A 13,407-nucleotide genomic window follows, 5' to 3' on the forward strand; every position below is an offset into this window, starting at 1 on the left:
CCGGGTCAGCACCAGCACAGCAGCAGTCTTGTCCCTGTGTGCCTGGGTCAGCACCAGCACAGCAGCAGTCTTGTCCCTGTGTGCCTGGGCAGCACCAGCACAGCAGCAGTCTTGTCCCTGTGTGCCTGGGCAGCACCAGCACAGCAGCAGTCTTGTCCCCGTGTGCCTGGGCAGCACCAGCACAGAAGCAGTCTTGTCCCCATGTGCCTGGGCAGAACCAGCACAGCAGCAGTCTTGTCCCCGTGTGCGTGGGCCAGCATAGCAGCACCACGTGCAATAAGTAATGACACCATGAAGCAGAAGTTTTGTCCTTGTATGCCTGGGCCAGCACAGCAGCAGTCTTGTCCCCGTGTGCCTGGGCAGCACCAGCACAGCAGCAGTCTTGTCCCTGTATGCCTGGGCCAGCACAGCAGCAGTCTTGTCCCTGTGTGCCTGGGTCAACACCAGCACAGCAGCAGTCTTGTCCCCGTGTGCCTGGGCAGCACCAGCACAGCAGCAGTCTTGTCCCCGTGTGCCTAGGCAGCACCAGCACAGCAGCAGTCTTGTCCCCATGTGCCTGGGCAGCACCAGCACAGCAGCAGTCTTGTCCCTGTGTGCCTGGGCCAGCACAGCAGCACCACATGCAAAAAGTAATGACACCATGAAGCAGAAGTCTTGTCCGTGTGTGCCTGGGCCAGCACAGCAGCAGTCTTGTCCCCATGTGCCTGGGCAGCACCAGCACAGCAGCAGTCTTGTCCCCGTGTGCCTGGGCCAGCACAGCAGCACCACGTGCAAAAAGTAATGACACCATGAAGCAGAAGTCTTGTCTGTGTGTGCCTGGGCCAGCACAGCAGCAGTCTTGTCCCTGTGTGCCTGGGTCAGCACCAGCACAGCAGCAGTCTTGTCCCTGTGTGCCTGAGTCAGCACCAGCACAGTAGCAGTCTTGTCCCTGTGTGCCTGGGTCAGCACCAGCACAGCAGCAGTCTTGTCCCTGTGTGCCTGGGCAGCACCAGCACAGCAGCAGTCTTGTCCCCGTGTGCCTGGGCAGCACCAGCACAGAAGCAGTCTTGTCCCCATGTGCCTGGGCAGCACCAGCACAGCAGCAGTCTTGTCCCCGTGTGCCTGGGCCAGCACAGCAGCACCACGTGCAAAAAGTAATGACACCATGAAGCAGAAGTCTTGTCTGTGTGTGCCTGGGCCAGCACAGCAGCAGTCTTGTCCCTGTGTGCCTGGGTCAGCACCAGCACAGCAGCAGTCTTGTCCCTGTGTGCCTGGGTCAGCACCAGCACAGTAGCAGTCTTGTCCCTGTGTGCCTGGGTCAGCACCAGCACAGCAGCAGTCTTGTCCCCGTGTGCCTGGGCAGCACAGTAATGAAACCGTGATGCAATAAGTAATGATACCGTGATGCAGGAGTCGTGCCCTTGTGTGCCTGGCCCAGCACAGCAGCACCACAGCGCAATAAGTAATGATACCGTGATGCAGGAGTCGTGTCCGTGTGTGCCTGGCCCAGCACAGCAGCACCACGTGCAATAAGTCATGATGTCATGAAGTAGGAGTCTCGTGCTTGTGCGCACAGGCCAGCACAGAAGCACCGCGCTGCAAAATGTAATAATGGTGATTCTGGAATGTTCTCCTCGTGCACACTGGTAGGCACAGATGGGCCAGGGTGCAGGAAGACATGATACTGGAGAATTGTCCATGTGTGCGCAGGCACGCACGCACAGCATCAACACTGTGCAAAACGAAACGAAGGCGTGATGCAGGAGACGAGGCAACAGCACAGTGCAATAAATCCTGATGCTGGGGTCTTTGTGCACACTAGTAGGCAGGCAGGACCAGGGTGCATAAAGTCGGGATACTGGAGCCTTATAGTTATCTTTACTGGCCAGCACAGCAGCACCTGAGTCCTAAAGGCATGATGGTCGAGTCTGGTCAGATACAGCATAACCAAGGGGACAGGAGGTCATGATGCTCCGTCTTGTGGCAGGATCAAGGTGCAAGCAGTCATGTCAGTGGAGTCCTGCACGGGTCCTTGTGCATGTTGCAGCACAGCCGGACCAGGGTGCAAGCAGTCATGTTAGTGGAGTTGTGGATGGGTCCTTGTGCATGCTGCAGCACAGCAGGGCCAGGGTGCAAGCAGTCATGTCAATGGAGTTGTGGATGGGTCCTTGTGCATGCTGCAGCACAGCAGGACCAGGGTGCAAGCAGTCATGTCAGTGGAGTCCTGTACGGGTCCTTGTGCATGCTGCAGCACAGCAGGACCAGGGTGAAAGCAGTCATGTCAGTGGAGTTGTGGATGGGTCCTTGTGCATGCTGCAGCACAGCAGGACCAGGGTGCAAGCAGTCATGTCAGTGGAGTCCTGCACGGGTCCTTGTGCATGCTGCAGCACAGCAGGACCAGGGTGCAAGCAGTCATGTCAGTGGAGTCCTGTACGGGTCCTTGTGCATGCTGCAGCACAGCAGGACCAGGGTGAAAGCAGTCATGTCAGTGGAGTTGTGGATGGGTCCTTGTGCATGCTGCAGCACAGCAGGACCAGGGTGCAAGCAGTCATGTCAGTGGAGTCGTGCACGGGTCCTTGTGCATGCTGCAGCACAGCAGGACGAGGATGCAATAGGTCCTCATTGGAGTCTTGCATTGGCTCTTGTGCACGTCCTATGAATTCTGAAAATGTATTTGTGCTCAATAGCTGGCACATCTAGGCACTACGAGGTAAAATGATACAGCGATGCTTGTGAGCATGGACTGGAAGAGTCGAGCCACAGTGAGCTAGGTCTCGATGCATGATGATTGAGTCTGGTCCTGGACTCTAAAGGCTAGTACACAATCTTACTCCAGAGTTGGTGGGTGCAGGGAGGAGTCTTCGTCAGTCAGACTGTCTACCTGTATCAGAACAGAGATCATTGTTCAGGGCATCTCTGGAGCCCTCGAGTTCTTTAAGTTAGAACTTAACAGATATCCAAGAGCCCTACAGCCTCCCCCAGAACACTAGTAATAGAGCACCTCCCCTGGGATCAGCCAATACCACAACAGTCATACTGTAAAACATCTGGATGGAGGGGTGGGGCACTTCGTCTTGGGTACAAGTTGATTAAAATAAAACATTGACCTGGGAAAGAATACAGTGAAGCTGAACTATAAGGGAATTGTGTGATGTATCTAGTGTGAAACTGGTGAACATAGTAATTAAATTGACAGATGAGTTGAAAGCGTAAGGCCAATGTAACACTTCAGGTATGGAAGTGAGCAGGGGATTCGCAGGTTTCTGTGGAGCTTCACACAAAGGTGACAAAGTGAGGTGTAGGCATCTCACACAAACTTCAGAAATTACCAGCTAACGTGGTCAAATGTTAGGAAGATCTCCAGTGGCTGAACTTTCAAAAAGATCCTTCAATGCTACAAACTATGCAGCTAATAAATTGCCCTTAATTTCAGAAATCCACACATACTATCTTTGTTGAGCACACCTTACATCACAGCAGGAGTGGAGATCAGCGACGCTGATCTGGTCACCTTTACCTTTGTTGGGTATGGGCAGTGTGAGGTAATGCTGCTGCTCCTGTATCTTCTGCGGGAGGCCTGTGGTCTCATGGGCACCCATGACCAAATGCAAACGGTTCGCCATGAAAGATGAAGGAACGTAAGTTTGTCTTGTCTTCAAGCAGAACACAGAACCTTTCATCTTATGGCACACTTAATCTGCCTTTATGCACCAGAAGTGGCCGGACTAATGTCAACACAGTCCTCCTTGATGCCGCATCATAGGATATATTTGCATGTGACCAGTGTTCTCTGGCCTGTACAATTCCGTGTGCTCCAAAGACTAAGATGTCGAACACAGATCAAGGATGACCAGATAGATGCGAGATTTTCAGGGTTACCACTAGACAACTGATGTCCATTTCTTTTCGAATAATGTTAAACTGAGGTTAGGTGGCTTTTCTGAAAATCTGGCATAGATCCAGGTTTCCTGGATCCATAGTACAAACCACTATTCCCTATAGATGTGCAAGCGAGGTTCGCCTTCATGAGTATTTAACCTCCCAGTAATGGCCACCCCACAATATTGTTCCCAGAATGGTTGCCAGCATCATAAAGCCCATCGCTATGGGGTACAGTAGGATCTGTGGGCCAAACCTATGCCTGACGTGCCAACTCAAATGCTCTGCTCATTTAGATTGCCCATTCAGCCATGGTTGGGTACGGCCACCATCTTAAAGATGTCAATTATTCATACTGGATATTATGTGCAAGAGTGCATAACCATATGCAGTGGTCTCCCAGTGCCTTTCAGGGGGCAGACACCTTTTCTTCAAGCCAACTAATGTGAGTGTAGGTTAACAGCATTGTGCACATTTCTCATGTTACGACAAATTACCATAATAAAGAAGAAGAAAACAAAAACAAGGATTATGTATAAAAAGTCTCATTTATTCGAGTATCCATCGAGATTTATGCAATCCAGATAACACGACTTGTGAGTCTCTACAGACATGTGTCACGTGATCCACAGTACATCTGATGCGTGGCGTGAACACGCCATGTGCTTCAAAAGTCTTTTCACACTGCAGTAAAGCTGTCAGTCCACAAGAATCGTCCCCATTGGTCTTCCGGACTTTTAAAGTGTCTTTTGTGAAATGCAAGGTATATAACACCAATCTTGCAGCAGCTTTGACAAGCAAGGCTGTACCTTTGCTTTTCGAAGACAGAATAGCTGACGTTTACATATAAAAAAGACGTACAAAAATGTGTAGACATCAGTGTTCACTTAACAGTATACACTACATTTCTCACGAGTGCTCAGACTTGTTTCCACGTTCCCCCGATATACGATTTACACTAGCTGTGTAAATGTGTAAAAAAACAACCCTATACCTTCTCCATACCATACAAGAGTCAAGTCCTGCAACTGAGGGCTGCATTTGGCAAGAAGAAAAAAATCTAACTTCTGCGTCTGTTATCCAAGTGCACTTCTTGTTAGCGGCCTAGCAAGCTGTAGCATACCCACAGCCAGGGTGATGTGCTGCTTTGCAGGACGGGTTAACTGTTGCCCGCAAGTCTCATTTCTATGTCTATCTCCATGCAATCAGCAAACTACATTTCCCGGCTACGAGGCAGCTGCGTTGCAGGACCCCAGAAAGTGAGTACTGCAAGGTCAAGGCTCGCGCCGCCTTTCCCAATTCCACACCGTTGAACAATTTGCTCCTCCTCTGTTCCCAGGCCGGTCCCGGCATTGTGCAATGAAGGCCCCTCCACCAGCAGACCATTCTTTCCCATGCACGGTTGGGAGGGCCGCCATCTCAAGCATCATCCAAGTCCGCGAGACGCCCGCGGACCCGTCCACCAGTGCGCTTCCTCTGCAGCAACCCAATGCAGCTGTTCTGGAAGCGTCTTCTCGCCATGGAGGCCTTCCGTGGCATAGCTAGTCGCGCAATACTGGCATCCTTTGGTGCCAGCAGTCGCTGGTTGGCAGTCCTCCAAGCTGAGATGACGCTAATGGGGAAAAATATATTTCTTTCTGGATAATGGAGGAATGTAGAAAAAGTTCAGTGGCTCTGCCCACCTCAAGGACAGAGCCACTTACACCGCAGAGCCGAAGGTGTCCTGGTGGGAAGCATGCGCCTCTGTGGGGCTGGACACGACGGGGGACATGTCGTCTTCAGACGGTAGCCTGGACTGGAATTTCTGCATCTGCTCGGGGCTGGCCAGGTTCTTCAGCAGCGAGTTCTCTCGCTCGAGCTGCGAGTTCTTCTCCACCAGCTCCTTGATCTGCTCCTTCAGAGTCTCCACCTCCTCGCGCACGGCGTACATCAGGTGGTTTTTCACAAGATCCTGCGCAACGAGAGAAAAATAAAACAGACGTCAACACTCGAACGAATGCAGTTTTCAATGAACAACCTACTACATTAATATTGGGCCACGGAATACATTTGGGCGCTGCCCTCTCCCCCTTAGTCACCACTTGCAAATGGCCTCTGCTGCGTCTACTTGACAACAATGAGAGGCCTAGGCAAATTCTGCAGGTAAAAAGACATGGCCACCATGAACATGAAGTGCAAGAAAATAATTACCAGGTGCAAGACAAAACTAGAATAAACTGGAATGGGTATATCAGCTATATTCTATATTGCGTATTCTGCCATGCCTGTGACCTTGTGGCTCCACATGGGGCCTAGTACCGCCTCCATTTTGATGATTGCACCATAGACCTGTGCCTGGTTGGGTTTATGAGCTGTGATGACAGCGGCGTATTTGTGGAACTGTTGTTCTTTGTCATAGGAATGTCCTATTAAAAGACAGACTGATGAATGTCTCTGGAGGTCTTGCCAAGGGCCTTGTAGCTGCAGCCTGGGATAAATGGTTTGTGCAGCGCCTGGCATGTTGTTATGAGAGGCGTGGCAGCAGTAAGGACTCCTAACTACAGAAGGGTAAGATGGCTGGTGTCTAAAATTCCTGCAGTTGGATGAAGACGAAACCATTTGCAAATGGGACAAATGACACTTACGCCCGGGGTAAGATAGGACAGGACATACACACAGAATGCTACAACAGCTTGTGACTTCTGCGATCAAGAATACATTGTGAGAATATGCGCGGGGGGGGGGGGGGAGGTGGTAATATAAGTGGCATCTATCTTAGAAAGGTCGCCATGTCATAGGGAATAGTTCACAATCTTACACTCGCACCCAAGTATTATTTCCAGCATTGAGAACAGGACATGCATGTTAATGCTACCGTGAAAGCCAGCTCAAGGTTGCATCTGAGACACCTTCGAGTTGGGTTTAGATTTAGAACTAACAGAAAATACAAACAATGTCTTGGGTGAGTGCGTCAGAGACTGGCATGTCATAAATGCCAATTGGTGGCTGCACCCAAAAGGGCAATGTTACATGCCATAAAACATACACGCCCTGGGGGGTAATAGATTGTCATAGTGACAAAGTCACAAACCTATTCCAATTAATTGCATATACAATGCCAACACAATTCCCAATAAGCATAGAAACGAAAACAGTATTCTTGTTGATGTAAACAGACCACATAATTATCTGAGCTCTTTTGAAACAGCTCAGGGTGTACGTGAACTCTCGAATGAAACTGCTGGCGTGTGCAACCCTGTGCGACAGTGTAGACGCAACGCTGCAACAGTGATAGGCATTACCGATAGATGTTCGTACTCAAACACTTTGGTGTGCCCCCCCCCCCCCCCCATACAAAGCCCTGTTTGGGCACCACATATATAGGTTTGTTTTAACTACTTTGATACACCTCGAACAATTAAAAGCTGAGGAACTCTGCATGGATCCATTTAAGGATACATTGGAAACTTAACCCTTTAAGTCCGAGCTCGATTCTCAGCTCCTCCATGTCTGAAACGTTGTGATTCTAGGCAAACTACGTTTAATACCTAGTTGTAGGTAAGTACAGTTTGAAGCGCTTGTAAACAAGTGGCGCATCAGCAGCAGGTGGCCTAAAAAGAGACCATTCTGCCTGATAACTGAAAAGCTCGTCGTGTTGTGCCCGCAGGTACCCTGCTCCGGTGAGGAGCTTAACAGCTGTGTGCGAGGGCTGCACCCGATAGTCTTCCAGGAAAAGAACGGAATGTCCCTGACTAGGCTGTGCACACAGCGTCTGGCCGGTGAACCAGAAATGTAAACAAATGTGCAGCCACAGTACAGGGCTCGCTCAGAACACTGCTGCTTATGAGAAGTATTTGGTGGCGCGCTCCGTGCGTTTTAGTGCAGCTTTGTATGTAAGAGCCGGTGCCTCCGAAGTGTGCCGGCCTCGAGCCTGACCTGAACACATCAAGGTGTGTTTGCGCTAGTCACTTGTGAGTGGCAGACTACATTCTCTTTTCACACAGATCCGGTCCTAACACGCCTAGGTGTTTTTATTTCCTTAATAGATACATGGCCTGGTTTTTCTAAACGTATGCGTGCAGAGACTGCAATCCTCCCTCGCTATAATTGAGCCCTAGCCACACCAAGGTATGTCATGTACGTTATTAATGCGTGTTATTGTGGACGTGTGAGTAAGAGGCCGCATTCTTTCCTCACACCAAGCCAGCCGACCACACCTCGGTGTTTGTCTCCTGAGGACTCCCTCGGCTGGCTTCCCCGGACTAATCTGCGGGCGGCCCGAGCACGGGCTCCGAGTGACTCCTAATATGGTAAGAGGGGACCGAGGTGTGACATCATGGCGCTATGGTCTGTGTATAACGCCCTGCGGGCGGGACTTTACTATTCCAAAGCACGTTGCCCGTGGTCTCCTCCACCCATAAGGTTTATAGGAGCCCCGTTCTTCCCAAGGCTGCCATGGACTCTTGAAATATGTAAACCTTTGACAATGTTTAAACGCGTTTAGGCTCGTGCCAATGCTATGGGTGACGTTCTCCCATATCTGGAGAACTACCACACGGTAATAGCGTTGCCTTAATATTTGCTACTAGGTGCACAGCGGGAGGATGGTTACCTATGCTGACCAAAGTTGCCCTATTTGGTGCTTCGAAGGTATAAAGTGGGGCTACACATTTTCTTGCCCCGAACTCTTTCCAATCGAAGGCATTCCTATGAGAAGTTTGAACATCGTTTTTAAGTCAGCAAGCTCCTGCTGGCAGGTGGAGAGCGGACTGTGGCAGCCACAACAGACGGGTAGACGCAAGGTGCCGGTTCTGGCAGAAAGCCCTGCTAGCCTATTAGACCAGGGCCAGTGATACCTAAGAATGCACATCCAGGTATCTTCGAACTGCCCGCGCTGGGTTTCTTACACCACAGTGCAATGCTTGGGGCTTCCAGTGCACGCGCTGCTACCGGTTCTTCTGTGCCACGAGGCAAGATCCGGGGCCTGCTTTCGACACCGATGGATTACAATAAAATAAACACTATTATATGCAAGGGTGCCGCTGTAAACGAAAAGTAGACATTCGGTGATCACCAAATCAGGCAAGCTCAGCCTTTCATCCTTCCAAGCTTTGTACATTAAATTGGCTAAGGGCATTGTAATTTGTAGTGCTTTAAAACGGCAAAAGCCTGGTAAAAGCACTATATAAAGATCACTGTCTTTAAATTATATGCTTTTTGCAGTCTTTAAGGATGCACCATTTGTTCAGGGGGGCCCATGGGGCTGGCCTTGGACCACGGTGTGAGACTAAACCATCCTGAAAGACGCTCGGTCTTGATGAAGCACACCGAGGGCCGCCGGGTCCAGTGAGCTGAGGGTTGTTGTGAAGGAGAGTCCCTCATCTCCCACCCCTCCCCCCTTCCTTGGCTCTCCGCAGCTCCACTGCAGAGCCGCCCCGTCCAATGAGCGGTGCCGGCCGCGGGACACAAACAAAGGGACCCGATGCCAGGAGTCTGCCCAGCAACAGCCGGCGAGGGCTCCAGCTGGGGACCCTCCCGCTAGTGTTTAGGAATGTCTGCTCTGACAACCCTAGGCCCGGCCTGGCTGTGCAGGACTAGCGCTCTGTCTGCCACATGGATTTACGTTCCACACCGGCACACGCTGCTGTAAACAGAGCCCGAATGCAAATATCTATCGCATCTCTCGGTTAGCACCAACATGCCACCCGGTGGTTAATTTACCATATATTTCTGTCTAAAATACTATTTTTTTAACGTTCAGTTAATTTCCCACACATTTCTAGTAAAAAGGACCAACTGTGTAAGCTTCACCAGGCCCTTAATTCTCCAAGGTTATCAGTCATTAATCTCTTATATTTTTTTACCAAAGTGCTCGTTTCCTAACCGTTCCAGCCCATATTGTACTGTACATTTCAGACTAAAATGATCCATTTTCTAAAGTGCCCCCATAAACAGTGCAGCGTGGTGCACAGCAGATAAACAAAAATTGAGGCTATATTAACATTTCCGTATCTTACACCTCCCCGGCCAGTAATGATTTTTGTTGTAATAGCAATTTTCTGAGTTATAAATCTGACAGAGACCTGTGTACGCACACCCATAATATGCAATTAAAAGACATATCTTACCATGGCCTGTTCGATCTTGTTGTCAATTGCCACGACACTGGCCCCAGAAGCGCTGCAAGACACAAAAGGACATCAGATGGTTACAAACTAGACTGGCATGAATCACAACAAGCACATTGACTACAGCAGACACAATGGGCGACGCGTTCACCTCGTGCAGCCCCTGCCCTCCTCTGCTTCTTCGTGCAACTAGAGCCCCATCAAGCAGCTGCGCCTTAACAACGGGCCACAACAAAGGCGGCCTGTGTCAGTGTGCACTGCACCGAGGGGACGGGCGAGTGGTGGTGCGACGCTGCCTGCAGCCAGACTGTATGCATGCAGCCGGGAGCTGCCTCCCTGACAACAAGAAACCGAAAGAGCAGGAAGGGTGGGGGAGGGCGGGGGAATCCCGCACGACTGGTCCATTCCAGTCCAAACCAGGAAAAGCCTGCCCAGACCGACTTCCTCCCAGACACAAGGCTCGAGGGAAAAAAAACACACCCGATACCCCTGGGAGGTGTACAGGTGACACGACACGCATAAAGAAAAAATACACTTATACTCTAGTGCCTCTCTCGCTGGTGTCAACCTGCAATGCCAGACCCGGGAGAAGACAGTAAACAGGCGCCCGGCAGCACTGTGTGCAGAGAACGTGATGTTCTGTACACTTCTCAGAATCAAGAGGTGTTTGCTCCACAAACACGGCCTGCTACTCCACACCGCCTGCAATAACCGGTGCACTACAACCGAGACACAACCTACACACGAAGTCCCCGTTCGCACCGGCTAACGCACTATTGCACACATTAGAACCAGGGACAAATACCTCGATAGAGAAGCCACTGCATTTGTTGTGCAGCAGAAACACCTCAAATGTGACATGTAAATAGTGGTTGGGGCCAGGCGAGCCCAGATTACCAATTTAAGTATGAGGAAATTGGGGGAGGTGAACACGTATTAAATATACTAAAGTGCACAATGTATCTCTACATCACATAATTCCAAAAATGTAACTTACATTACACATTCACTTCCCCTCTCCCCACCAATACAGTGTACCTTGGGAATTCGAAACAGTGTGCACATGTTATTGGCATCTGTCTTGGTGCAACATGCAGTGTCCGTGTGCGCCACACGACACCCTAGCAAAGAACCCCCTGAAGAGGCACATTTTAAGGGCAATCTGCAACTTCGTGCCCCTATTGTGTGCACTTCCGGCCTGTCTTGGCTAAACATGCATTGTTCGTCTGCGCCACACATGACACCCCAGCAAAAAAAGAAAAAAAAAAACTTTAGGAGGCGCACATTAAGGGCAATTTCCAAAGCCCTATTGTGTGCACTTCCGGCCTCGCATAAACAAGGCACTATGCGTTCACCTCACAAAACCATGGTTATCAGTACATCGCTCAGATACAACTCTCCCTGTCGCCCCCTACCCCACCCCTCGCTCGCCGGAGTCCACGGCACTGCAGCAGAGCTGCGGCTGATGCAATGCGCCCCCGTTGTTCAGATGCCACGGAATCTGCCCAAAGATGTCAAATGTGGAACTATGTACTTAAACAATTTACAAAATCTGCACGACGCTGTATATACGACCCAGAACCCCGATGTTTACCCTCGCGAAGAGCACTTTCAATCCCAGGGACCGGATTCCTCTAAAATACACTTCTTGGGCGATAATGCGCCCAGAAAATCCACACACACATACACACACAATCTGGAGCACATTCTCTAGTACCCGTCGTTAATTACCTGTTGTCCAGTTTCACCGACACCACGTCTCCTCCAAGCAAAGAGGAGAAAAACGAGATAGAAAAGTTGTGCATCTGGTACACTGCCACCTCCATGGGAGACTTGTACATTTCGGTGCTCATGTTTGCAAAAATGATGCCGGTTTTGCGCCCTGCCTCCGCCGCGAAGCACGTTTTCGAGATGCACAAGGGTGCCTCCAGCTGTGTCGATCAAGCTAATATTTTTTTGCGGTTCGGGTGAAGGGATTTGCAGGGGTTCTGCTCTGTCGTGAGCGAGAGCGGACAGGGGTCTGCGGCAGTGATTTGACAGTTCACACTAGCACAAGAGCTGCGGCCACTTCCAGCGCACCCCAGATACTGAATGCTATTTCTGCGCCCGGGGCGGTTTTATAGGAGGCTCCTGGTGTCGTCACATGGTGTCAGAACCTGCATGCAAATGAGAGCGCGCGGGCCGAGGACTAGCCGACCCCTCCCTGAACCTCGGGCAGGAACAGTAAACACCGCAGGACTTTCTTCTGCCAGCCTGGCTGCTCTTATCTCTCCGCGCCCAGCCTGCAGACAAACACCCCCGAGTGGACACTCTGTCTCCGAAGGAGGCTGCAAGGGGCCCTCGGACTTGGGAAACTCTGCTGCAAGCGTCTTGTTTGTGCCCTGGTCACGGCGTGCCCGCGTGCATGGGCTGATCCACGCGCGCACTTCTATTATGTAAATGAGCCCCTGAGTCTGTGCCGTGAACAACAACGCAACGATGCGGCGAACCCCACGCCAGCCGCTGGTGGAATATTACCGAGTACACATTGTTCAGCAGCTGGAATCCCACAGTCTTGTTGGAAACAGCAGGGCACCTCGCGCGTATTTTGGGAGGCTTTGTTTTGGCTGCAGAAAAAGTTCCAAAATATGTGCACTTAGCATTTCGAGCCAGTAATTTATTTCACAGTTAGTAATTTGAGCACATCAGTATCGTCGCTCATGCAATGAGGTTGTTATTATGCAATACTTTAGTATGCAACTGACCGTACTATTACAAAATACAATCGGCATCAGAAGTATGAGAGGCTGAGTCCTCCCCGCTGTGTATTAAGGCTTTTGCAGCAATGGGCGCACTAGAGTTCATCTACATATGGATTGTTTATGCACCAACCCACTCATCATGGACTCCAGTACCACCTAGAACCTGCGCACCGAGCGGTCTAACTCAAACGTGTTTTTTTGCAAAAACTATATATACTGATATGTAGCTACTGGGGTGTACCAGCCTCATCTGCTGCTGGTGACGATACATAACCGCTTCTAGGCTATAGAACACACTTCTCTGCAATGAAACTGGAGGGCACTAGGCCCCAATGCATCAACACATTTCTCCATGGGCACAGAATGGGGTAAAACGAGGGCCAGTGGAATTATGCAACAGGGGAGGACCATATTATGTCACAGGGTTGACTACATTATGCGGCAAGAAAAAAGGCAATTTATACAGCGTAAATGAGCATATTTTGTCATAGCATTACTCGTTTGTTTTGTAAATTTACGCATTTCAACACTGTCTGGGGAAAGGTTTAACTCACTAGCATCGGTTTAACACCAAATGCAGCAATAAGCAACTGAAAGGTGACCAGTGAACCTTTACGAGTGGCCTTCCACCTGCTGCAGCACTTTGCAGCTTGTAGTATTGTTTTATCAATTCGACTTAAAAACTACTTTTTTAGATAAAG

At 50.2% G+C, this 13,407-nt stretch overlaps 1 protein-coding gene across 1 annotated transcript; it reads right to left on the bottom strand.

Annotated features, from left to right (window-relative positions):
* Positions 1–4,387: 4,387 nt before the first annotated feature.
* On the bottom strand, positions 4,388–12,375 carry TSC22D3 (TSC22 domain family member 3). Its single transcript, XM_069211711.1, has 3 exons — positions 11,697–12,375; positions 9,966–10,017; positions 4,388–5,809 (listed from the first exon to the last, which is right to left on the bottom strand). The coding sequence occupies exons 1-3, from the start codon at positions 11,816–11,818 to the stop codon at positions 5,558–5,560; spliced, it is 426 nt and encodes a 141-aa protein (XP_069067812.1). The 5' UTR covers positions 11,819–12,375; the 3' UTR covers positions 4,388–5,557.
* Positions 12,376–13,407: the final 1,032 nt, after the last annotated feature.

Source organism: Pleurodeles waltl, chromosome 10, assembly GCF_031143425.1.
Source record: "Pleurodeles waltl isolate 20211129_DDA chromosome 10, aPleWal1.hap1.20221129, whole genome shotgun sequence".
NCBI classification, from domain to species: Eukaryota; Metazoa; Chordata; class Amphibia; order Caudata; family Salamandridae; genus Pleurodeles; species Pleurodeles waltl.

Coding starts and splice junctions, on each gene's coding strand:
- TSC22D3 (XM_069211711.1), bottom strand. CDS start 11,818: ATGAGCACCGAAATGTACAAGTCTCCCATGGAGGTGGCAGTGTACCAG. Junction 10,018..11,696: donor TCGGTGAAACTGGACAACAG/GTAATTAACGAC, acceptor TGTGTCTTGCAG/CGCTTCTGGGGCCAGTGTCG. Junction 5,810..9,965: donor ACAAGATCGAACAGGCCATG/GTAAGATATGTC, acceptor CTCGTTGCGCAG/GATCTTGTGAAAAACCACCT.